Below are 25,133 nucleotides of genomic sequence, written 5' to 3'. Positions count from 1 at the left end.
TTTCGTCATTCGGCGTGCTGCACGTGCGGCGTGCTGCCTTGGTGCTTCTTTTGTGCTCGTTGATACTGTTGACGACACCTAGTTGACACTTGATACTTGTACCTGGCGAAGCTATGCCGTACTTCCGCAGTATGGTACTGTATGGTCGGCGACAGCCAGGTGAAATTACTTTGCAGGTTTCACTTGGGCCGCCGTGCGTAGAAGCGTGCATTTTGTTATGGCGCAAACGCCTCCGGCGCCCTTCACCGCGCTGAGAAGTTCCCGTTTGAGTTACTTCAGCGAGTCAAGTTCTCGCGGCAAAGAACTCAACGTGTGGCCAATGGCAGGGGCCAATGCCCTTGGTGCGGTGACACGACCACGGTGGGCGCGAGCGTGGTCTTGAACCTCACCGATTGAAAATCCAGCCGCTATGAAACCAAGAAGACGGACATGACGTCACTAATGGGCTGGCGCTGTGTAGTGAAAGGAACAGCTGTATTATCATCACCATCATCATTGTCACGTGATGCTTTTGGATATAAGCTGAATGCGTGGTTGAATCACCTCCGTTGAATGGGCGCAGCAGTCGCTGGTGAAATGTGTATGATGGTCCGCGGCAGTGGTGATCGCTTGTGAATTTTTTACCATGGCTCTCAAACGTCGTACGCATGTGTATACGGTGCTGTGTCCTCCGTCAGTGCTCAGTTAGCGGAGAGGCCCGTGAAAGCTCGATGGTTCATGTGACCAGCGTGCCTTGTGTCAGCGCGATTGCCACAGCTGTTTTGTCTAGCTAGAGGAGAACCTGTAAACCAGATCACAAGGTGCTGGTCGCAGTCATGGATGGTGACGTGCCTACTTACAGACGCAATTTCCGCACCACTTTAGCGCTTGATGGCGACAAGGCACCGCTACTTCGCGGTGTCGCTTCTTCTGAAACCAGCGCCGGTCCAGAGCTGTCTCGAAATGTGACGCTACGAGCAGCTGACGACGTTGACAGCAGTGTGGACGATCCGTTGCTTGTACCGGGATCGCCTCCGCCGTTCGTGCTCCCCGTCGATAGGTGAGAACGGTGTCGGAACGGAACAGCACTCGTTGGCTTCCCTGCAGTGTTTTTAATTGATGCGATAGAGCTGACGGATCTCTGTGGTCGTGGCGGTGATCATTCTTAGCCGAATTTGACAAGCGCGAAGACTCTCCCCACTTAAACACACATACATTAACAAAAGAAAGGAAAACATTTTGAAGTTCTAAATAAATTCCACTTGAAGTGAATGGAAAATAGCAACGTCCCTGCTCGGGATTTCATCCCTGGTAATGATTGAATCACAAAATTCGTCAACAGCTGTCATCTAAACGGGCTTTTGTTAAGTATTCAGCCCAATTTTACATAACCTCACCACCGTATACGCCATTTAATTCCGGCTTCATTATCTAGGCCGCAATGAATGTAGTAGTTTTAGAGGTTTCTGTCTGTAGGAGCACAACTCTGGAATATTGCTGTTTATTCAAGCTCTGAGAGGTTGTTATGAACAGATGTGATGTACTTCCACGTTGTGGTTTCCTGTTATGACTCTTGTTTTAGTAATGCTTTGCTGCTTTGAAGGCACGCTCAGTCTGAGCGTGTAGTTTCTAATTGGAAAAAGGCAGAACTGTGGCTCACAGCTGCAGCATATCCGCACTGACTGGCAGCTGTTGGAATCTCTGCCATTGCATTGTTGTTATACACTTTCCTTTTATTTTGTCTACTCCTGAACAGGTTCTAAAGCTGTTTAAAAGCACTCTTTGAACTCCAGCTCGTAGTTGAATAATTCAGCACATTTCAACATTCTGATTATGGAACTGCCTGGCTTCATTTTAAAACTCCAAATCTGTACTTCAAAATTTTGATGGCGAAAATGTAAAATACCATCTCTAAGGAGCAAGTTTTAATGATTTAGTGGGTAAATATTATTAAATGAATATTCATCAGGACAGTGTCCTCATTACAAAAAAAGGGGATTACAAATGTGCTTCTATGTTCAGATGTGATCGGTGCTTGTTTTGGAAGGACCGTGCAAGGATTGAACTGTAAAAATTCCTAGCCTCTCAGAAGGTGAATTATGCATCGTGACTGAACACTGCTTTTGGAGTCTCAACTCCTACCTTTTTCTTTTGACTTATTTCTGTCGTAAAAAGTTATGTAAAAAATTTCTCACATTTAAAGTATTTTAAAGTACTGATGTTTACAAAACACACAAACGAAAACATGCTCTCACCGAGGCTATACTAAAGCTACCGTGAAATGTGCAGGCATCAATCTTAAAACCGATGTTTGCATTAATTTCGCATGCCTAGCTAGAGATGGATCTGTGCAAGATTTATTCAAATTTCAGCACATTTTTATTGTGCCCACGTGTGTGGACATATAGAGCCTTATATACAAGGATTTGAGTGTCTTGGTGACGTCCACAATGTGCACACAGCACATAAAGGGAATATGGCAGTCAGGGTGAAAATTCAACATGAGATCCATGCACCCAGTCATGTCGTATATTGCCAGCTATGTATTTCTAAAATGTGTGACTGAGTGTTTAGCATGTTCAGACTTCGTTGTTAACTGTGTTCGCCAACGTTTGAAACAGCTAGAATATATGTTGTGCCTTGTAATAGGGCAACAGTGCCTATTGTGCTAGTCACAACGTGCTGCACTTATTTGATGTGGTGCTTTTACAACGATATATGCTACTTTTTTGTGGTTAGTCAGAGTTAGCTGTAAAGAAGTGGTCATTGGTTCTTCTGTAGTTGTTGTGCAGGCACCTGACACAAACCCTTAGTTAAAGTCACCTCTTGCAGAAGGTACCAGAGCAGAAGGTTTAGCAATGACTTAGCTGAAATTAAATAGCTCAGAGACTGGCTTTACTGTCACCTCTGACAGGTGATGACTGCATGCATCGTCTGTAGTATAACAGGCTGCAAGTGCCATGTTGCGACTTCAGCGGTACTGGTATTTTTCAGTACACGCTGTCTATGGTGATTGTAACTGTTGAAATCAGCACTCCTTATTCTCTTGTGTGGACGGTGAGTAAGGGGCACGAAAATGGTTTATTCCGCCTACGGGAGTGTATGTTGGGTTTAATGTCCTGATGCGGTACTCCGTTTATGGTGTGCAAAGTCTGCATGCCTCGGAGCAAAGTCCAGCTCTAACACTAGGACAGCATGTAGCCGAATATACGTGTCTGTGGTGAGTGTTGGCCACTTGTATGGAGGTGGAGTGCATCGTTTACAGTTACTACCTCGAAGGCTGTGCTGTAATCACATCTAAAAATCTCGAAAGGGGGGGAAGAAGGCCCTATTGACTCAGTACAAGATTGCAGCTGATACATTGTTTTTTTGCAAACATGTTTGTCAGTGCTTTTATACACATATTTTGGGGCACAGAAGAAGCATCTTAACCATGAACTCATGACTGATCAATCAAAATGCCTCATGTCTGGGTCATGATCGATATATGAAGGCTTGGCTAAATCACCACTACTTGCTAACAAACTCTGAGCATAACAGAACCGGAACTGCCTTACCAGTTAACCAAAATACATACAACAACACCTAAAAGTACCACAAAAGTGTTTGTGCTCGTCAACTTTTAATAGCACATATTGAGTTGGGTGTAGCGAGAATCACACTTTTGATGTCAAACAAATGTGAAAAATTTCAAGGAATTCGGTTAAGTGTCTTTAAACCCTTTAAATGTGCAGCCGTAGATTCAGCTTCTGCATTCAACAATGTACTCTTTTTCTCTGCTTTCTTTCAAAATTCAACGATGTCACCAAGCCAGATTTTCGGTCTCCCAGTGCAGAGAGCCATTTGTTCGTCTTTGTGGTACGGGGTTCCATATGGCTCTCTATCTTTAGGGCTGTTTATTGCTGTTTTATCATCTGAGAATGCTATGCGACCGTTGTTATCAACATGACGCTTGGTCACGCACATTACACTTGGCCGTGTGCGTTTTGCGCACGGGAATGCTCAGTATAGTAGATCTTTTACAAAACCACCATACACTGGGAGCTGTATAATACATTTCTGCTGAAGTCTGTTTACTCACACAGGAGTGAGTTCGAGAGTGCACATTGGTTGTGCGAGCCGGTCGTACATTGTTAGGCAAGGGACTGCACAACACAGGAATGGGCATGAAGAGGACCTGTCCTGTCCTCGTGCTGTTCGCATCCATGATTGCGTTTTGCAGTCCATTGCCTAACAATCAGTGAGCTGTGGTTGGTTTTGGTTTAAGTGCTCAAATTACTAGCCTTCTTTTTTTGCTCTGTCCCTTCTGCAAAGCTTTGGGCCTTGGCCGGTTTTTCTTGTTGCTGAAAGTCTGCGATAAAAATCACCGGTTTATTTTTTCTTTCAAGGGACCGAACTCTGACCAAAACGTGCCGTGAGATTATGGCGGAAGTGAAAAGATCGTACCTCAGACTAAGAATTGAGCATTGCAGTATCAAAGAAACGAGGATTTATAATTTTAATTTGGCATTGAAAATAGCATAAAAAGCCATCTTATATAGAAAGTTGCCATTATTGGTGTATCCCATCGCATGACCACATCTCGGTAAAATATCGCTGTCTTGTTTTAAGTTCAATGTTTTTTTTTTTTTCAGGAGTGTTAGTAATTTTTTTTATTATTGTTTATGCTCTCTCCAGTCCACCATTCGTTGAAAAGCGATGCTTCCTTCGCATCACTGGCTGTGCACTTTTAGCTTTTGTCGCCACAGAGTTTTGAATTTCTTAGATGGAGCAGCAACCACGGTCAACTAAAACTTTCTTCAACGAAGCATCCATCTCTGTGCCGTAACAGCTGTTGAGTATGGAAACTAAATTGAGCTACTGTGTATTAGAAATGTCTAATTACTGTATGGCAGTTGAAATTTATATTAATTTTTGCTACTGCACTGTTGCCGACGTTTGTTCGCCATTGTGCTCGCTGATCATGGTTTCCAGCATCGGGATTCATAAAACCGTGCACATGCACTGATTGAAACATTCACGGTAAAAATCTACAGCGTGTCTAACAAAACCGTGGAGGAATCCAGCACCTCAGACAAGAAGCTTTCTGTTGTGCTGTAAAAAATTGGGTGCCTAAAGTTCAGTATTTGGTCCCTTCAAGTCTACTATATGAGGGAACGGTCGGTTCATTATGAATTCTTTATTTGTGTGCTGTGATTGGGATGTGCATACCATAAACTTCGGACCTTGGCATATTATTGCTATTATTTTCTTTTTTTTTTCTAGGTATTACTTTGTGAGGAATGTGTTCCTACTGCTTGGAGTGGTCGTCATACTCCCTTGGAACTTCATTACGAATGCAAGTGATGTAAGTTTTTGTTCATATTTTTGCTTCATTCTTTCATGCGGGCAATTTCTAAGACAAGTGAAAGATGCCAGAAAATTGCTGCTATTGCGTTGCTCGGTGATATCCAAGCTGTCAAGTTGTTGGCGGCTTATGTTATAGGAGCAACATAGTGTGTGTTTAAGGAGGTGATAAAATGTGGTACCAAGTAATGCCATTTCAACAAAAACAGACCCTTCTCAAGGATGAAAATGGTGAAAACGTCAAGCAATGGTGGAGGTTCACCATATTCTTTTCAAAACTCAGTAGCAATGATTTTGCAGCAAGCAGGTTCATTGGCTATAGTTTTAAAATGGTTGACTAGAAATTAAACTCGCAGAACATTGTGATATGAACATACTTCATGGCTTGGAATTTTTCTTTTGGAGTGGTGTGCTTGGCACCCAGATTAGTTGTACAAGAAGTATAAAATCAACCAAACAGAAATCCTCAGTCACGTTGTCATGTGACTGAGTCATGACATGCATTTAGTCATGGTTTAGTCATGACATGCGAATTCATGTTATCAAGTTTGCTATTCTGGCATCAAAAACTGTAGTGTAAAATAGAAATGAAATTAATTCATTAAGGTGCATATTTTTTGCATGGAGAGAAAGCTCTCCATGGCATACCAAAAAGAAGGTAATTGCAAGAATCCTCGATATCAGTTGTTCTAAGAAAATGAAATGCTCAGACTTAAGATCATCTTTAATGAACTTGTAAAAGACATAAATGCGTCTTCATTTCAGCGTGTAGGCTGGTCCCAGTGTTCTAATTGTGGGTTTTGTCCTCCTTTCATTGTGAACAGTTCTGGATGTACAAGTTCAGAAACGTCTCTGCCCCGTATGACTACAGCTACACACACAAGACGCCGCTGCAAGCCCACGTATTTGGCGCCTTCTCGGTGGCCAGCACGTTTCCATCACTTATAGCTGTCTGCCTGGGGACACTCTTCAACCACAAGTGAGAGCAGATTCCCTAATTGCTTGCCCTTGGGTGTACTTGCTGCCGTCAATTTGTTAAGAATTGGATGTTGTCGTCTGCAGGTGGGATTAGCCTTGCTTTAAATCTTCCTGCAATTGCTCCACCATAGCGACGCATTAAAAAATTATTGAAGAGAAGAGTTTATGGTACAGCCCTGTGACCTATTCAAGCGCACGAGCGCCCGCATGAGACGAACTGCCATTGTCAGCATGAGAAGTCCAGTTCAGTTTCCCGAATGAATAGTAGGAGGCATCACTTGTTGGGTTGTATGCGGGGGCTGGCTTTCTGCTTATAGATTACACCATGTAAACTGTCCAGTTGCTTTGTGATACCTTGCATGTAGGATAGATTTGGCAGGGTCATTGCAAAGTATTCGTATCCTGTACCCTGTATCCAGGGCTTTTGTGACAGATTGCAGTGTTGACATTTCTTGTCGTTGAGGGTTAGGCCCCTTAAAGGTGCACTGAAGAGGAATCTGAACTTGTCTTTTTGGCGCGGGAACTCGATCTACACGTTCCGAGCTTTCTTAGAAACTGCGATTTACTGCCCTGTGTGGCCGATTTCCCCAATTAAATCGAATTAACGTCCGGCTCTCGCCTTTTTTTTTTTAATTCTGCCTCGTACGGTGGGCGGAGTCGACCAACGCGTGGAGCGCCTTTCACCCCGTCCCGTGGCGGCTTGCCGCTCTGCCATCGGCGGAGTAATACGTAGTAGTCCGTTGTAGCAAATAGTCCGCGCGTATTTTTATTTCTTTGGGCTTATTTTGCGGCTATATTATCTGCGAATGAAACTATTTATTCATGGAAACCTAAAAAACAAAATAAAGCGAAGGCAAAGCCTCCACGGGACTGGGTGAAAGGCGCTTCACGCGTTGGTCGACTCCGCCCACCGTACAAGGCAGAATTAAAAAAAAAAGGCGGGAGCCGGACGTTAATTCGTTTTCATTGGGGAAATCGGCCCCAATGCTAGGAACGTGTGGATCGAGTTCCCGCGGCAAAAAGACATATTCAGAATCCTCTTCAGTGCACCTTTAATTCTTTTCTTCTTCAAATTTCAGTGCCCACTTACAGTGCCTCATTACTACATGTTGCCATATGCACCTTCTGGCTTCCAGTGTGTTGTGTGCGAAGAGTGAAATAGATTACATTCAGTGTGGATGAAATGGAAGGTGCATAAACTAGTGCACATGCAAAAGCATGCAAATCACTCCTACTTCTCAAGGCTTCAGTTAGAGGTAGGGTTAAACATGGTGACATAAAAAAATGAAACATTTGTCATATCGTATATATGCTTATTGCTACGATGAATTATACTTTCTGTGCCAGGTTAATCAGAAATTCAATTATTGTTCCCTCTGATCCAGCTCACTTTTGGATCGTCTGCTTTGCACTGATGGCAAACTGTTCTTTGGGTGAAAATGTAGATGTATAGACATGCTAGCTCTACTTATAAGCATGAAAAAGAGTGTAATCTATGCACCCAGCGTCGCTAGTGGGACATGTAACAGTTCCTGTTGGCAAGCCTTATTTTTGGCGTACTGTGTATGAATCAGGGAAAGGTGCTTGTCAAGTTCTACTTCAACTTACCTTTCACTTCACTTACCTCATGCTCTCTTCTTGTTTTTTTCTTTCTTCTAGGATCAAGCAGAAGACTCGAAACATTCTGGGATTCAGCCTGTGCATAGCTTTCTTCACAATACTCACGGCCTTTGTGAAAGTCGACACTGACAACTGTAAGAACTGAGGCATCTCGTGAATATTTTGTTGTCATGAGATTAACTTGGGATTAAATTGAGATTAGCCTGGGTTTCCTGCTCTCTTGTGCTGAAAAGAGCAAAAGCCACAGGGACAGTGGAAGGGCCAACGGTCTAAACATTGGTCCTTCCATCTTTTTGATCTTGTGGGTTCGTACTGCATGCATTCTTATAGTGTACACTTGTGCCATCTCTCAGAATTCTTCCTCGATTGGTGTCTTTTTCTGCAGATTTTTTTGCCATGTTTCTTGCTCGCTTAGTGCTTGGGTTTCTTTAGAACTTATTCATTGCATTGTCTGTTTAATCAATCGTACATTATGTATACTTTTTTTTTTATATTCCCCTTTCCAACAATGCCCCAGTAGGATGCTGTAGGTATTGTGTAAATAAATAAAAATTTAAAAACAATTATATGTCATGTAATCGTTATAAGTGTCTTTTATACTATCATGTTGTCATTATTTGTGCAGAACATGCTCGACTGAGATGAAAAGCATACAATAATTTGCTAAATTTTTTGTCATTACCTGCCAACCTTTGTAAAAAAAAAACTGAAGGAAACATGAAATGTCGCATTACCCACACAGAAACTGAGAGCAAAGGAAGTGACAAAAGATGGGTAGCCTTTTGTTTTGCAGTCTTTACCAGGCTGATGGTGATAATGGTAATAGCGGTGGTAATAATACATAAAGTATTTCATCTTTTAGCATCCTTAAGACCTGTGGGATTCACTGCAGAAATCCTTATAAAGTCTTACTTCATTCATGGCAACGTCTAGCGTCTTCTTGTTTTTCTCCGAATAATCCATCCATGCTTTTCAGCAGTTGCACTATCAATGATTTACAGTGGTCTGAATTTAATTACATGGCTAGCACTGGTATTGAATTCTCTATCAAGGTTCTTTCATCTTGCTTACACTGGGCTAAAAGGATTCCCCCTTGGTATTTATACTGTTTCAGTTACTGCATTTGCTCTGTACGCACACAAGTAATGCTTATGTAATGCATCTTGTTCTCTTGTTCCCAGGGCAGGTTGAGTTCTTCATTGTTGCAGTAATCCTTGTGGCCCTACTAAACGGTGAGTATGCTCATCCTTTCTGCCCGTGCCTTGGAGACACACTGAGAAAAAATCAAGTTGATCTGTGTTGATGTGGTACTGTTTTCTAATCACAAAGAGATCATGCTCGCTGAAAATGGCGCTTTCATAAGCTAGAAAAAAAAAAAACGGAATAAAAGGCATGTGGCGCCATCACTGGCTGATTTAGGAAGCAAACTCCGGGCATCAACACCGCATTTCTGACGCGGATCCCAGAGGCTATGCTACAGAGCCATTCGCTTCGAAACAGTGGCAACCAGTACTTCTTGCTACAGACGTCGCGAGTTTGAACCAAGTGGCGGAAAAATTTTTAAAATCAGTTTTCTCACCCATAATTTTTCTTGCTACTGGTCAAATAACCACAGTGCTCAGCTGCTGACTCAAAAGACGCGGGTTCGATCCCGGCCGCGGCGGTTGAATTTCGATGAAGGCGAAATTCTAGAGGCCCGTGCACTGTGCGATGTCAGTGCACGTTAAAGATCCCCAGGTGGTCTAAATTTCTGGAGCCCTCCGCTACGGCGTCTCTCATAGCCTTAGTCGCTTTGGGACGTTAAACCCCGTAAACCAACCAACCCGCTACTGGTCAAATGTTGACATGCCCGGAAAGGGCAGGAGAAATAATTTTTACCAAGAGCGCTAATTTTGCAGTTTTTTTCAGTTTTAATGAGTGAAGAAATTTGGGCGAGTTTGTATATATTCACTGTTCACTACAGCGCAGTGAACGCGTACAGAAAGGAGGCTTAGACAAGACCGGCACTGTTTCGTTTTTAGCTGAATTGAAAATGTAGCAACTTTGTGCACGTGTTTACGAAATGTGTCGTCCAGAAAGCGAAAACTGCATCCATAGTCAGGCTGCATGTGCAAACAATGAGGCGTATCTGTGTTGTCTTTCGGATTTAGAAAAAAAAAGAAATGTGCTTTTGTTATCACCATTGTTGGTTGATGGTGACGGGGGCTCCGGGTATTTTAACACATGCTACAGTAGAGTGTGTTGCAAGTGTGTGAGATAACACTTATCTCCTACGTGGGCTGGGCAGACTGGGTCAGATTATATCTTGTTAAGTGGTCAGCGGCACTGCCCAAAATTGGGGGCACATAGACATCTGGATTTCAAAAAGCATTCAATATTGGAGTGCTTAAAGGGGCCCAGAAACACAATCTTAGTTAACTGTTTTGCCTGTTGATTGCATACAGTGAGTTATAATGGTGCTATTAGCGTCGGTAATACCACGTATGTTCCGTTTTTTAATATTTTAATGTCCTCCCAAAAACAACTTCATGGCTCTGATGGTGTCGTCACACAGTGGCGGGTTTTTAGCAGCGGATATGACATCACCTGGCGCGAGCTTGATGATCGGACAAACAGTAAATATACTGCAAATTGTGTGAATAAATAGACACATTTTGCACCTGTCTGCGTTTTATATTAGATCAACAAAAACAACTTGTCTGTCTTAGATAAAAGCCCTGCAAAGCAAGTAAAATAAAAATACACCACCAGGGGCGCTCTGGCATGGAAACGACGCTGCCAGTCTCAGCAAAAACGAGTTACAGGGAGCAGGCAACCATGGAGTACAAACTTCCGCGACGTGCTCTGGCTGGCTGTTTTGATTGGTTGCGCCAGGTGCCGTCATTGGGAGAGAGAAATAGGAGTGGGAAGCCCCGCCAAAATCGAGTTGAGGGCAGCGTTTTGTTTGCTTGTATTTTGAAATTTCTCCACTGAATAGCTCCCGTTCCTGTGCATCGATTCCTGTAATTCTTTTTAAATCAGCATCTGTGTGACATAAAGAACCCACCTGAAGTATAGCCGGTATCCCCCCAAGCAGTGTTTCGCAGCCCCTTTAAATTGGCGAAACCGGAGGGTTTATTTGCGTATTATTACACTCCATTGGTGTGCATTGCATAGGAATCCATTGCAGTGGTTTTATGAGGCATATTTTCTTGTTTGTTTTCTTGTGTACAAGGTGATCCATCGTTTGCTTGCTGTGGAAGGTGAACATTATGTTGTTTTCATTGTGAAGACACATTTGAAAGGCATTTTAAGATGTTTATATTGGCTGTCTGTTGCTTTTTAAAAAAGGAATGTCTGGGCCTTATATTAAGGTCCTGTTTTTGTCAGCGTCTAAACCTCCCTGTTTCGTTTTGGATTTCAAAAAGTACTTCTGGATGAATGCTAGAGGTTGCGATACACATGCGCACATGTGCAGACCAGCTTCGGCATGCACATGGGTGTCCAGGCATGCGACATGTGCGCCTAGGAAGTGTCCGTGAAGTCGAGGCCTTGGCTGAGCGCGCGCCGTGGTGCAATCTCTGAGGAGGTACACTGAACCGAAACCACACAAAGCGTGCATTCCAGAAATTTTATTCGCTTGAAGCGAATATTTCGAGATTTCGAATACTGAACATTCGGATCGAATCAAATACTAAATATTCGCACAGGCCTGATCTATGAGGTGATCATTGTGATCATAAAGAGGCCACTCGCACTGATATTGGAGATCTTATATAAACTAGAAAAGACAAAAAAAAAACGAAACACAGTTGTTGACATCACCGGCCGATTTCTCAAGTAAAATGCATGTGTCGACGCTGAATTTTGGCCACGGATCTTGTAGGCTACGCTAGACTGGCATGGACTTCAATACAGTAAAAAGTCCATTTCGGTGTAGATGTTGCGAGCTGGAATCGAGTGGCAGGAAAATTTTTTAATTCAGTTTTGTCAGTTGTAAATGCGTGTGTGCTATGATATGAATGGACAGATATGAACATCCCCAGCAAGATGAAAGAATAAATTTTTACTAAGAACGATAATTAGATGGCGTCATCCTCAGCGTCCATTTAATACATATGAAGTTCCTAGTGCTCTTTTCCTGTTGTAGTTGTCCTATTCCCGTTACTTGTACCTATTGTTATAGTACTAGTCTTAACATAATCTCTGATTCGGGGCTTGCTCTTAACTGCAGGTGAATTGCTTGAAACTGTATGCCAAACCCCAGTTGGCTTTCGAAGAAAGGATATTTCATCTCGCTCTAGTTTCTTTGTTCATGCTAGCCTGTATTCAGTTTGATTCTACCAAAATGTGTTCTTTTCTGACTGAAGAATTTTGTGAATTTCTTTTCTCTCTAGCATTTGTGTCATGGCTTCAAGGAGGAGTCATGGGCTTAGCCGCCCTCTTGCCTTCGGATTACATGCACAATCTAGTCATAGGAATGGTAAGTGGATACTGGCCAAGTGCCCATGGAGTTTATGCACGTTTCGTCACAAATCTCCACTTGCTGTATCGCCTCGAGTTTCTTTTGTAAAGCTAAATGTGTGTTTGTAAACAGCGCGATTCTCAGAACTAAATAGGGAATAAATGACACCTATGCACTTTTGGCTTCCCTTTCCTTGGAATCCAGGCTGTGGGTGGCCTGTTCGCATCCGTCTTGCAAATCATCTGCCTCACGGGTCACACGGATCCCATAGCAGCTGGGCTGGCCTATTTCATATGCGCAATCGTTGTCTTCGTAGTGACACTGGCCTGCTTCATAGCCATGCTCTCGACGGTGAGTGTTGTTTGCACCTCTTCGCTTAGGAAGCCACGCTCGTGCTCATTATACTGTTGCTTTGGACCATTCACATGTGCGAATGAGTGTCAATGTGAGTGGGGGTTGAAATGTGTAGAAGTGTGAATATATGAGCAAAAACTGCTGAGCTTGAGAAATTTTAATGTGAGTGCCAGCGAGTGCTTAATTGGAAAAAAGGAAAAGAGCGAATAGATGGGTAAGGGTTGGTGGGTGTGTGGCCTAATTCCGCTGAGGTACGTGTTGAACTATGTAATGCGATTTGTCGTAATGAACATTGGCCTGCTATCAGTGTTGGCTCCCTCTTCGAGCATCTATGATTGCATGGTTGTTTGAACTCGCTATTAGTTCATTGCACAGAGTAAAAGGTATGCCCTTATGTGTGCTCAGTTGTTCCCTGCTGTTGAAGTGGGTTACTTGACCAAGAACCAACTCGTTCCTCGCCTTTTTCTCTTTGCATCTGCAGGACTTCTTTGTTCACTTCATGAAGCATCCTGAAGGTGAGTCGAAATGAGTCCGGTGCTTTACGGACTTGTAGCCCTCTTTGACAGTACAGATATGTGGCGACAACATATGTTTGGCCCACCTGTGGAGAAAAGGGATAACATTGGAGTGCTCTGTTCAGTGTACTGCTGCTAGTCCATGTCTGACGTCTTGATATAGACAGCATGTCAAGGCACTTATTTTTTTCGCTGGGATATAAAGTAATATAATGGCTATATCACCCATGAAATTCAGAATAAAAATGCTTTCTTTATGGAAACCGAAACATAAAAGCAATGCTAGAAAACTGCGTAGTACTGTATTGTTTACTGTGCTTGCACATTCTTTGTATTTCTTTTTTTTTGTGTGTGTAGGTTGTGTTATGATACATCAATAAAACTACTGGTGTGTTGGTATGTTTTAAAGCTATAGTGTTCCTTCACAGAGGCTGTGGTATACCGTATAAACTCGTGTAAGGGCCGCACTTTGTGTTTTTAATTCGTGTGTGAACTTTGAAGGTGCAGCTGATGCATTAATTGAAAATGGAACGTAAAACCGTATGTTTTTTAAAAAATTATCGTCCCAAAACGGGGGTTGTGGCTCATACACGGGTGCGGCCTTTAGACAAGATTATACGGTATATCTGGTGGTTCTTTGCAAAGCAGTTTTGAAGTAAATAGGACATGTTCTTAGGTTTGTGCCATCCTGTGTACTGGTGTTTTGCTGTTATGTTTTTAGTTCTTTTATTTATTTGTGTTTTAGCCTACTGTAGTTAAAAAATGCACTTAACACATGAACAATGTGTTCAACATTGTTTTAGATCTACTGAACTCTCTATTGATGTACTTATTGGCTGGGCATGTGGAAGTGTAGTGGTGTGTGTGTCAGCGAGAGTGAGTGGTAGCATTTTATAACAAAAGATATGGAACGTGTAACAGAGTAGGCTCAATAAGAGACTGATCCCCCCCCCCCCCCCCCCAAACTGAGAGTAATCACTAAAAGGCACCACTTACTTTGATAGAAGTGACAGCAACTGTGAAGATTGGGAGTTTGTGGGCGCTGTGTGCAACATAAGCCGAAAATTTTTGATGTCATAGTATTAAAAGCCTCTTTGGGGGAAAAAATGTGTCCATCGGACATAAAATTCGGTGGTTGGCTGTAGGGAAGACACCTCACCAGACTGAACCTGATCTCGCTTTCGGTAAAGGCATCAACACCTCTTAATGTGGTCGCATTGCCAACACACAATGTAATTAAGTGTCCCTGTGAATTTTTACACTTCTCTGTTCTGGATCATAATTTCATGGTCTTTGCTGCTTAACTACCTTTCCTCTTTCTTTGTTTTCAGCGAGCATTCAAAACTTGGTTTCATTAAGTGACCTTGAGATTACAGTCTCACCTCTCTTGGTGTTAAGAAAGGCAAGTGTCTTCCTTTCTTCGCTTATTAGACCCTCCACCGATGCCGTAGCTAGGTGACTCAGTGTAAGTTCTTCATTAGCTGTCTTCTAACTGAGCACTCTATATGCCATCTTTGAGTAAGTTCGCCCCAAATTTAGAAGCACGAGTTTGAGGGCAGCGGTAGACATCATCCTTTCTGAATGTGTCAAATTTTTTCTATTTGGGAGAAAAAAAAAATAATTTCAACTTATTGTGTATGAAAGCGTGACGTCTTTTTAAGACGAACTGCATCGCAGTCGTGTCTCATTAATATGGCTAATTTGTTTCGTGAGCGAAACTCTCCATAAAACCAGTCATCCCTTATACCAAATCATGAAGGAGAAAACTGTTTAAAAAGTGCGTCTTATCTGTGCATAGTGGTGGGCTATGAAAAGAGAATTGGACAGAATTGTGGTAGCTCCAAGTGCAGTGTAATACCTGCCGTTATCTTTAAAATAGTGTGGTGCAGTTTGAAGTATCTAGTGGTCCCTGAGACGTGTGATGTCACATGCTCAGACCTTGAAACTTTTACTTTTCACGTGTTTGCTTCTGTGTGTTGAATCGAGCTGAGGCACCAGTTTTGAACATGAAGAAACCAACTTTCTGCTGGGCCAAAGACAGCACCGCGCTGTCACGATATCTTTGCGCGGCACTTCAGGGATACCTGGCTTCAAAAAATGCCTTTTTTACCTCTTCAAGTAACACGACTGTTAATAAACCAATTTTTTTTGGAATACTGCCCAATAGATTTCAGCAGTGAAACTTCGAGACAGCATAGGAAACGAGTCATACGAGCGAATACTTTGATTTTTAGAAAACAGAACTTTTCCTCCGCACTTCCTTACCTCATATCTCCATCTCCGTACCCCGTATCTCCGTACCCGGAGGCAGGGAGAAACCTACACCTCCCTTAAGTACATATCTAGTTATGTGTTTGAGTTATACAAATGCATGGAAAAGGTTTTGCTGTGCTGTACAAGCCATTTGATGTAGCATATTTTTACAGAAGCAGTGTGTGCCACTGGGGGAGTGCCATGACATCTGGAGTGGCTGCTGTACAAATTGTCTGGGAGTGTTGTCTTGCTCTGCCTAGTATTTGTTTTCTCTTGTGTTATTAAGCATGAAATGCTTTTAGCTCCCGCTGTCGGCAGTGTGGTGACGTCACGCCGAGACCAAGAGCCAACATCCGGGCACTGAAACGAGAACATCCGGGCACCGTACGAGATTTAACGAAACAAGAAGAGAGCAAGAGGGGAGTTCCAGGGCGAGAAGGGCTTTTGGCTGAAAAACTGCTTCCGCGCCATCCCCAAGGATGGCGCTGCAGTCCCGCACTCACGCATGTAAAAGACTGGCCGCTGGGCCTTCAGCTCTTGACGTTTCCCCCTTTGGCAGGCAGATGTATACACGCTGGCGGAGTATTCGAACGCGCTGCACATGCATTCTTGTCAGGCCTGCGTCTCATCGTGTCCACGTACGCTTCTGCATCGTCCTGCATTCCAATACCACCACCGTCACAACTGCTTGCTGAAGCCGAGCAATGGAGCCTGATGAAAGGAGAGGTAGGAAACGTCTTGCGGAAAGCGATCGCTTTGTGAGTGATACGCCACAGCAGAAGACTGCTCGCCCCTGCCGACATCGCCATGATTATGCGGCCGCTTCCGAAAGCGACAAGGCCGCCATGGTTCGCGGCTGCCTACCTAAGCCTGCACTATTGCAGGTGATCGCTTCGAAGCAACAAGAAGAGTGTGGTGTGTTGAACACTAGACCCATTTCAAGATTTTGACTAGTACCATCTACAACCAATGTGTTATGCCCATAAACGTTTCATGCTTACTCTACTCTCGATTACGGGAGAGGCAGAGATTTTTTTAGGACGGTGTTTATTACGAACAATGTTGTTTTCTGCTTTCAGGTTTGGCCACAGGCTATGTCTGCCCTGTACATCTTGTGCGTCACCCAGGCAGTCTTCCCAGCCATCACAGTCCTCGTCGTCTCATCGAACGTCGAGTCTGGGTCCTTGTGGACTGGTAGGTCGAGCTGGCAGCATGCATTTCAGTGGGTGAGGTAGCCACCTGGAGCAGCTTGCGTGTGGTTGTGGTGCTTGGTGTTTTGCAAGCCAGGTTGCACCATTTTCTCTGCATGTCCCCGTGCTGTTCAACAATCTCCTCTACTTTTCACCTACCTTCCTTCTTTTCTTTCTCTGTCTCTCTCTCATCTGAGCCCATGTACTGAACCCTGCAGGGTAGCTGTATCCTTTCATGATTTTAGGGAAATGTGGTTTTGGATGTGCGTAGGATAACTTGTGTTCATAATGATGTGTAGCTTCCTCACGGGAGGACTCACCACAGAGCTTATGATGCAGAGGTTCTCGAGAAGCACGGTTGTCAGAGGAGTGCATTCAGGCTGTGCATTCAGGTTTCTAGAGCACTTGTGTTATCCAGTCTGTCTGCACTGATGCAGTCAGCTCTTGGGATATTTCTATTTTCTGGACTTCTTCACCTCTTGATGGCAAGAATGTTATTAAGAATGTTAAAAGACAACTCTCTGAACACACACTTGTGCACGCACAAGCACACATGTTCTGCAGGTTTTTATAGCTGCTTGCATTAATTATGTGGGCCTATTTCACATTTTAATCAGCTCTGGGGCTTTGAGCTTCTACTGCACAATGAAAACATCTAACATACTCTTGACAGTTAACTTTGAATAGTTGCTATGGGCACTGGCTTTATGTTAAACTAATGCTGTGCTTGAGGCAGTGGAAGTGTGGCATTTTGTACCTGTTGTCCTGCAGGAACTGTGAGTTTGTTCGAGTGCCATAATTGTGTGTTCTATAAAAAATCTCCCTTATGTTCTTTTGGCCCTGATGAACACAGCAGAAAATACCCCACCAAGATGTGCACATTAAGGCTGGTTTCAACTTAATAGTTGAGCTGTCTTGCCTGCTCTGGGTGCAGGGAATTGATTACCTTTCATGTGGGCAAATATTGTTGCTTGACTTTCTTTTGAAAATATGGTGTTCATTCCTCTTCCAGTCTTTCCTTTGCACAGTGGAGGTTATGTTGCTGTTGTCTAGGCCATACAGAAAGCAAGGGATAGTGTGTTCACTTACTCTGTCAGCTTAAGTGTCTTTGTCATTTCCACTGCAAGGAAACATAGCATTTGTGCGTTCCTGTTGTGCTTAGCAGCCAGGCTTTTGTCTCTGCAAGCAGTATGTACGAGCATACCAAACTGAATAAATGAGCTCTTTGTTCTAACACTCCTCTTGCCTCTTTCAGGGAGGTTTTTCCTTCCTGTTTGCTGCTACTTGCTGTTCAACACTGGCGACCTCTGCGGGAGGATTGCTTGCTCCTATTTGCCACTGGTAAGGACATCTTTTTTTTGTTCTTTTTTGAACTCGAATCAATAAAATAGCCCCCCACCGTGTCTGGAAGACATTGAAGTAACGAGCGTTAGCTGTTTGGTTTACTAGAATTGATATGAATGAGATTAAAGGGAGGTACATCATTTGCACACAGCAGGTGATTGTTTCTGCAGTGCTACTGTAGATGGCACTACAAGTCTCAGTGCGAAATGTGCTGTTTTCTAGTTGCTGCCACAGATGGCGCTGTGATCTCAGGGTGGTAGTAGACCCCACAAAATCTCAAAATGTGATGAGTAAGAGCTAATGCTCTTAAAAGCAACCACATCTAATCCCTCAAAGAGGGTCGTCATGGATAGGATGAGATTCCACCTTTCCTTCAGTTATAGCTTGTATGTGGCTTGGCTGTGTGGAGCGGACCTTTTTATGTGGAGTTTGTCAATCTTCCAACATAGTCCTCGGGAGAGGGCAGTTGGCTGAACTCCCAGCCCTTGACCTGGTCTGATGCAAATGTGTTTTTTGATTTTGCTTTCACTGTCACTGTCAGGCCGTCATTAGGCAGTACACTGGCGAGAAGTTTAAAATGGGTGCAATGTTTTACATTCCAGGATGAAAGGCACGAAAAGGTGGTGTTGTTCCTCTCCCTGGCACGCACCGTTTTCATCCCCCTGTTCATGCTCTGCAATGCGCATCCTCGACACTACCTGCCTGTCATTTTCGACTCTGACATCGCCTTTGTGCTGCTGATAGCCACATTTTCCTTCTCCAATGGATACCTGCTCTGTGCATCCATGCTGCAGGTCTCCAGGTGAGTCGGTGTGAGCAGTAATGTCTGCCGTGTTCTTGCTGTTATTTTTTTCGTAACGACAGTTAAATTCTGCTGCTGATATTCATGCAGTTCTGGCTGCAAACTTAGAAATGTCATGCATAGTGTTATTTGTAATGCGTTTTGCACCTTCGACATGCTGATGGTGCAGTTGTAAAGTGTACTGGGAACTGGTGCCATAGTGTAATGGAATAGGATCTCAGTGATACCAAACTCATGGGGTCATTAAAAATGTTTGTGTCATCCGAAATTTGTAACATCCAAAAATGGACGTCCACGTCAGACCATGGGAAATATGCGTTCACTCAGATCTGTTTTCAGATGACAGGATTTATTTACAATCATGTGCATACATCACGAAATTGGTGACACAGGACAATGCACTCTTGTTGCTGGGGGTGGCAACCAGTTCAGAAATCCACAGGTGTGAGCAAAACGGGCAAATGACCGGGCACACTGCTGTCAGCAATTGTGTTAAAATGCAATCAGACATCGGCGCAAGAGTTGGGGGAGTGCACTCAGCATAACACGATGTGAAAAAAAAAGGGGGGGGGAAGAGAAAAAGTTATCTCAGCGCTGTCGTGCGACTAGTTTTTGCGTTGGGGACGACAGGTTCACTAAGTAGTTGTTTGGGATGTTTAAAGTGAAAGAAGTGTTTTGCCTTTCCAAACTGGCTTATGTATTCCATCATACAAGCTGGCTGTACATCTTTCGTCACTGAAGGACCCTGGTTCATGTGTCGCAGTGTTTCTTGCAGTTTTAATCCCCACAGTGCTCAACTACCTTCATTTTTTTTTTGGTACAGCCCAGGGGCAAATTTAAAGGGTGGTGGTCAACCCCTCCAGCCAAGCGGGAAATTTTCAGGAGGAAAACCATGCTTAACCCTATTTTTCCTACAAAAAAAAAAAAAAAATTCCAACCATTGCAGGGTTCAAATGTGTCTGCCCCCACCGAGAATGACCCTGTAAATCTGTCTCTGCCTCATCCTGTTCCTTTTTTTTGTGCTGTGTTTTATCTGCCCATCAACTCACAGTTGGAATATTTATGCTCTTGTTGTGATGTGGATTTGAAGGAAGTTGCTTATTCTAAAAGCATTTGGTGACAGAATACCGTTATTTATTGCGACTAACTCATGTCATTTTGTGTTTCACTCTTTCAGGAAAGTGGAGAGCTACCTCCAGGAAAAGGCAGGATTTCTCATGTGCTCGGCGATTATGACAGGCCTTACCATAGGGGGCTTCCTGACTGTTCTGCTGGTCAAGCTACTCTGAGAACAGCGCCTCTAGAAGCCACACCTGTACCCGGTCATGTCTTGAGTTTGGATACCGTGACTGCTGTAGTTACATACGTGGGACAACACTTTCAGCGGTAGCTCGGTGCGCACTCCAGGGAAATGGTGCTTTAGTTTTACACACACTGCGGAAAGTCCCATTTCCCGCTGCATCTTGGAACATTGACGGCTAGTGGGTCTTGCCGAGGTTTTATTCCAAGTTCGAAAGTTGCAGGATACTCTTCCCATTTTTTTCTTTGCGTGTGCTTTGCTTCCTTTAGTTCAGAGACAACGTAGCGTACTGTGCTTGCTTTGAGTGCACAAAGTGCACTAAGTGGGGATATCTGGATTAGCTGCGTTATAATTTTATCACAGGAGACGGTGTTGAGAAAAAAAGAGACTTTTGTTCCTGCATGTTGTTTTCATTTCTTGCCACTGACACTTGTGACAGATTTTACCACGTGTGTTTCACTGCGTAGATCTGTTTTTATGAAACCTATAACGAGCGGATGTGTCGAGAGCTGCCCGTTGACTTTCATAGTTGCTTGTCTTATACCAGAAGTGGAGATTGTGTACGTATTAATAATCAAATCGCCAACACGGCATAGGTGTGGAGTTGCTTTTTTTTATTTTTGAAACTTTAGTTTCTAGCAGCTTTGTTCACTAAGCAAGCTGCTTGCTGCACTCGTCGGCATTCATTGAACTTCACAGCACACTTTTGTGCACTTATGTTATTTTACGTGATTAGCTTTTAAGAGATTGTTATTTATGTTGTCTATTTTTATTTTGGTTTTAGTACATGTTATTTGTTGCTTATTTGCTCAATCGACTCTATTTGGAGTCACTCTGGCCACCTTGTGTGTTAGCACGCCGAAACAGTGATGTGCGAACTAATGCTTCCTCGGCACAGAGTGCGTTTTTGTGGGTGTGAAGCATTTATAAGCTTTTTGGAGATTCCTGCACACGTGGAAATAGCTTAAAGCAGTGGATAGGAACACATAATTTAGTTATGGTAAAGGTTGTAGAATCTCATTTCTTTTTCTATCATTGATGCCATTTTTTTTATCCAAAAAAATGCATTTAGAAAAACTTGTTCTTATTAGAGCGAAAGTGTTTGCACAGCATTTGTTGTTCTTTTGTGCCAGCTTCTACCTGGCTCATGGAAGGCTAAAGGTGGTTAGTTTATGTGTGTAGTTTTTAGAAAAAGTGAAATATCAGTTCTCCCGTCTTTAACTGCATATCCACACGAACTGATGGAGCTTTTTAAGTCCTTTTAGTTTGTGCTGTGGTTTACATGCTCCCTGACAGCTTGCCAAGCGGTGTATAACCGTTGCAACTTTGCCTTTTACGGCAAAGAATTGGTTTGAAATGAGAGGTCAGGTCTTTACTTTTGCACGTGCGTCTACCATGCACTATGCAAATTATGTACCTTGTTGTGTTCAACAGCGTTAATGTCTTAAAATATTTTCAGATTTGTTATTACGGGTCTTACTGCAGTTGGAAAACCTCTTTGCGAGGGAGAACAGCTGGCTGTTTATCTGAAAGCAGTCTGTGGTGGCATGCATGTAGCGTGTATTGCTTATCTCACTTTTTCGTGTTTGTGGTACTTATCATTGTGCATTTAGCTGTAATCATGGAATGAGTGATCTTTTCTAATACTATATACAATCAACCGACGGCACAGCGTAATGTAACAGTGCGCACCACTGAACCTCTTTGACTATGCCCTTGCTGGGTTTATTGTATATTAACTTTGAATGTTGGGCCTGACATGTGAAGTAGATATTTGCCATTTGCCCTAACCGTTGGCAAACGATGAGCGTTGTAATTATGTGGATTACAACGTCTGTGGTTGAGACAATAAATTATGGTTATTGCACATGCTCATGCCAATCCCGTTCAGCCTTTACAGTGCACAGACTTTCTGTTCTTGCATTGTTTCCCACCGCCTGCCTTACAGCATCATCATCGTTCTGTCTCTCGGTCTCTTTTCATTACTAGTGCACTTTGTGCATTTGGATCTCCCCGGCTTTTTTATGCTTTGTTTTCTTTGATGACACTGATTTATTTGCTGTATAAAAGTAGCACTCATTTTGTACCACAAGTGCACTTTTGTACGCCGTCTCAATTGTTTGCATAGGTGGGCAAGTGGAAATGAAAAAGATTAGAAATGTGCTTTCCTGTCAAAGTTAAAAAAGATGCAAAAGCATAGGCGGGAAACTGTTTGACAAAGTGCAATGAGTTTATCGAACAAAAGCCTGGTGTGTAATGCTGGGGATAATGCTTAAATTAATTGTCAGTGTACGAGTTTGTAATGTACTTCAGCAAAGGCAGGAAAGATGCAAATGTCAATTTTTAAGACTAGGCTGCCGACACCTGGAAAAAACGGCAAGAGTATTTCAAGGTTTATAAAATTTTGTGAAAGCCAAAGCCATCAAGAGCTTTGCAAAAGTGGCGAATACACTGACAGTCATTCAAGATATCGGCAGGGAAAACATTTGAACAAAAATAAGTTCTGTGTAACAGTGCTGAAAATAACCTGCTGATGTTGTTGGACCTTACATTGCACTCCATAACCCGTTCAAGGGCCAGTCGTGGTTTCAAATCTAGTTTTTTTTGCTGTGCACCATTTTTCAATTCATTAAAGTGGCAAACTACAAACTCTGCAACCCTCACCACTGAGGTAAAAATAAATGAAGGCGAATTGTTACATTTTTCTGGCGTAGTCTAGCAGGAACCACACTGCACTTCTCAATGCAGTCAAAATGCATAACTTTTCGGACACACACATATACAGTATTGTGCATCTTTATCGTAAAGACTTAAAAAAATTTGCCCGCCTCAACCGCTGTCTCGTTTGCGATAAAACTGACCACAGAGCTTGCGCATTGTGGTAACTTTTATCTCGTAGCAAGTTTTACGATACTTACCTGATTCATCCGCGAATGATGCAACTCTTTAAAGGGACACTGAGGAGAAATTGAAGTTGGCTTTTATCGACAGAATACCAGCTCCTGATTACAAAAACGCCACTCATACTGACAACAAAACTCTAGTAACGTAGAAAAGAGCAGGAACCAAAATACAGGTATCGCCGCCACAGGCCAAACTCGCAAGTACAAGCGTGATGACGTCATAGGACAAAACAGTGTTGCTAGAACCAATGGTTCTAGCAACAAACACTAGGACACGAGATGCCACGAATCACTGAGGCGCAGCCAATGCACGTGCAAATCTTCTTGACGTCGCCAGATGGCGCCACGTGCCCGGCAGCTATAAAAGGTCTCCTCGATTTGGCTACACTTTCTACACTATTGTAGGCAGTGTTACACTCGCGCACTCGATTTGTTAGTGTAGCCAGCGCCACCTACATTTCGGCACTCGATTTGGCCAAGCGCTACACGAGTTCTTCTTCTGCACTACCGTTTCGGCGAGTTCACGTCGTGTAAGCGCTTAAGGAAGTACCTAGCAGACGCTTCCGCAGCCATCATGCTGGTGCTTATAGACGGCGTCGAGACACAGGCATATGCCGTGCTTGATGAGTACGGCTCGCATATGCAAAGCGATGGTGGTTTTCTGTACGAGACTGAAGATGAGTAACGTTGTTGGTTAAGCACGTGGGCTATGTCGCCGTTTGTGATGTGCTGCAAGTTATTTTATTTGTCCAGGCGGCCTTCGCATAAGTGTGCTGCATGTGGCAGCACCCAGCTCGCCTTCACCCACGACACCGGCTGTCGTTGAGGGTGCCAGTCGGCTCACGCCGCCGCCTCTTCGGCAGGCCACGCCGTCACCTCTGTCTCGTGGTTCGCCACCACCGTCCGGCGACGGTGAACGCGAGTCGTGGAGCGACAGGAAATCGCTATTCCTGATCGCAAAATATAAAGAAGCTAAACGTGGCATTGGCAGAAAGGGTGGCTTTAGGTAAGTCGCAGCGTGTGAAATGCCGTAATGACGCGTGCTTATACACCAGATAGCGCAGATGCCCGATCTCTGCAACGCACCATAGGCATACTTTGTGGCGTTAACCCCTTTGATTTTGTTGCTGAATTTTGGATGCACGTTTTCTCAGCCTTAAGTTAGGGCTCGACGTAGTGGCAACGGATATGTTTACTATCTACTTCTAGAAGCACATCATTCATTGTTTCTCGGTGTCATCTCTTCAGCGTTATTAAAAGTTACACAAAAGCACAAAGGTCCGTGGTGTAAGCTTGCAACGTGCTGTAACTTGTGTTATCCTTATGCAAGAACTTATATAATAGTGAGGTACTAACGCTTGGCGAAATCTTTCTTTCTCAGGACAAAAAAGGCCATGTGGGAGAGACTTGCGGCGCAAGTCAATTCCGAATTCGGCTGCCGCGTCACGCCTCTGCAGGCGGAGAATAAGTGGAAAACAATGGAGAGAGCATACAAAAAAGTCAAATCTAAGAATGGTTCATCCGGCCATTCGCGAGCAACCTGCATGTAGTCATTTCAGTTGTTTGTTCAAGTAGCTATCCTCTAAAGATAATCTCTGACCTTGTATTTTCTTGACAGCGAACTCGCCGAGGTGCTGGAGGTCGAGCACCATATTACTCCGGTGGCATTGCTTGCACCAGGAAGAGTAGTTGCGTAAGTCTACAACTTGGCATTTTTTTTCTAGGATGCAATATTTTAAAGCTGTGCCATCTTATTGTGTTCACATAATGTTAACTGGCATGTTTTAGTTGTGGTTCTAATTTTCTTTCGCATGCTTGCATGCCTGTGTCTGTTGTGGGGCCCCATACAGAGAAATCTTGACTAATTAATGAATTCTTATTATTGTACAATTTAGGTAAATGACTTTATTGAATCTGCAATTCATTTTTTTTACTTCGCTTTGTAGTGACCTCTCCAGCTCTCAAATATGCTATGTACGCTGCTCTGCTTACAGGAATGGCGAGAAACCAAGCTACCCAACAGCAAATTTCTCTGCCACTTCTCTTATATAGTTACAGCATGGAACAAACAATTTCTTTTGTGTTGAAATTAATGAACCTTTATT

At 43.3% G+C, this 25,133-nt stretch overlaps 2 protein-coding genes across 2 annotated transcripts; both read left to right on the top strand.

Annotated features, from left to right (window-relative positions):
* The first annotated feature begins 90 nt into the window (after positions 1-90).
* LOC149331375 (equilibrative nucleoside transporter 3-like) lies at positions 91-22,000 on the top strand. The gene is made up of 13 exons (XM_089556493.1): positions 91-1,039; positions 5,245-5,326; positions 6,150-6,304; positions 7,963-8,057; positions 9,105-9,155; positions 12,300-12,385; positions 12,572-12,718; positions 13,203-13,236; positions 14,568-14,638; positions 16,569-16,683; positions 17,935-18,020; positions 18,626-18,825; positions 20,003-22,000. Exons 1-13 carry the CDS (start codon positions 816-818, stop codon positions 20,112-20,114), a joined length of 1,458 nt encoding a protein of 485 aa, XP_089412619.1. The 5' UTR covers positions 91-815; the 3' UTR covers positions 20,115-22,000.
* Positions 22,001-23,461: 1,461 nt separating this feature from the next.
* On the top strand, positions 23,462-24,038 carry LOC149331374 (uncharacterized). Its single transcript, XM_089556492.1, has 2 exons — positions 23,462-23,709; positions 23,765-24,038. Exons 1-2 carry the CDS (start codon positions 23,603-23,605, stop codon positions 24,036-24,038), a joined length of 381 nt encoding a protein of 126 aa, XP_089412618.1. The 5' UTR covers positions 23,462-23,602.
* Positions 24,039-25,133: the final 1,095 nt, after the last annotated feature.

This window comes from Amblyomma mixtum, chromosome 8, assembly GCF_055824585.1.
Source record: "Amblyomma mixtum isolate Tamu chromosome 8, ASM5582458v1, whole genome shotgun sequence".
NCBI classification, from domain to species: Eukaryota; Metazoa; Arthropoda; class Arachnida; order Ixodida; family Ixodidae; genus Amblyomma; species Amblyomma mixtum.
Note: the sequence above shows the minus strand (reverse complement) of the source record. Positions and strands in the feature narration are given on the sequence as shown.

Excerpts from the sequence above, each read along its gene's own strand:
- LOC149331375 (XM_089556493.1), top strand. The coding sequence starts at position 816 with ATGGATGGTGACGTGCCTACTTACAGACGCAATTTCCGCACCACTTTA. Across the intron at positions 8,058-9,104 it reads GAAAGTCGACACTGACAACT|GGCAGGTTGAGTTCTTCATT; the intron begins GTAAGAACTGAG and ends TCTTGTTCCCAG. Across the intron at positions 18,021-18,625 it reads CTTGCTCCTATTTGCCACTG|GATGAAAGGCACGAAAAGGT; the intron begins GTAAGGACATCT and ends TTTACATTCCAG.
- LOC149331374 (XM_089556492.1), top strand. The coding sequence starts at position 23,603 with ATGCTGGTGCTTATAGACGGCGTCGAGACACAGGCATATGCCGTGCTT. Across the intron at positions 23,710-23,764 it reads CTGTACGAGACTGAAGATGA|TTATTTTATTTGTCCAGGCG; the intron begins GTAACGTTGTTG and ends ATGTGCTGCAAG.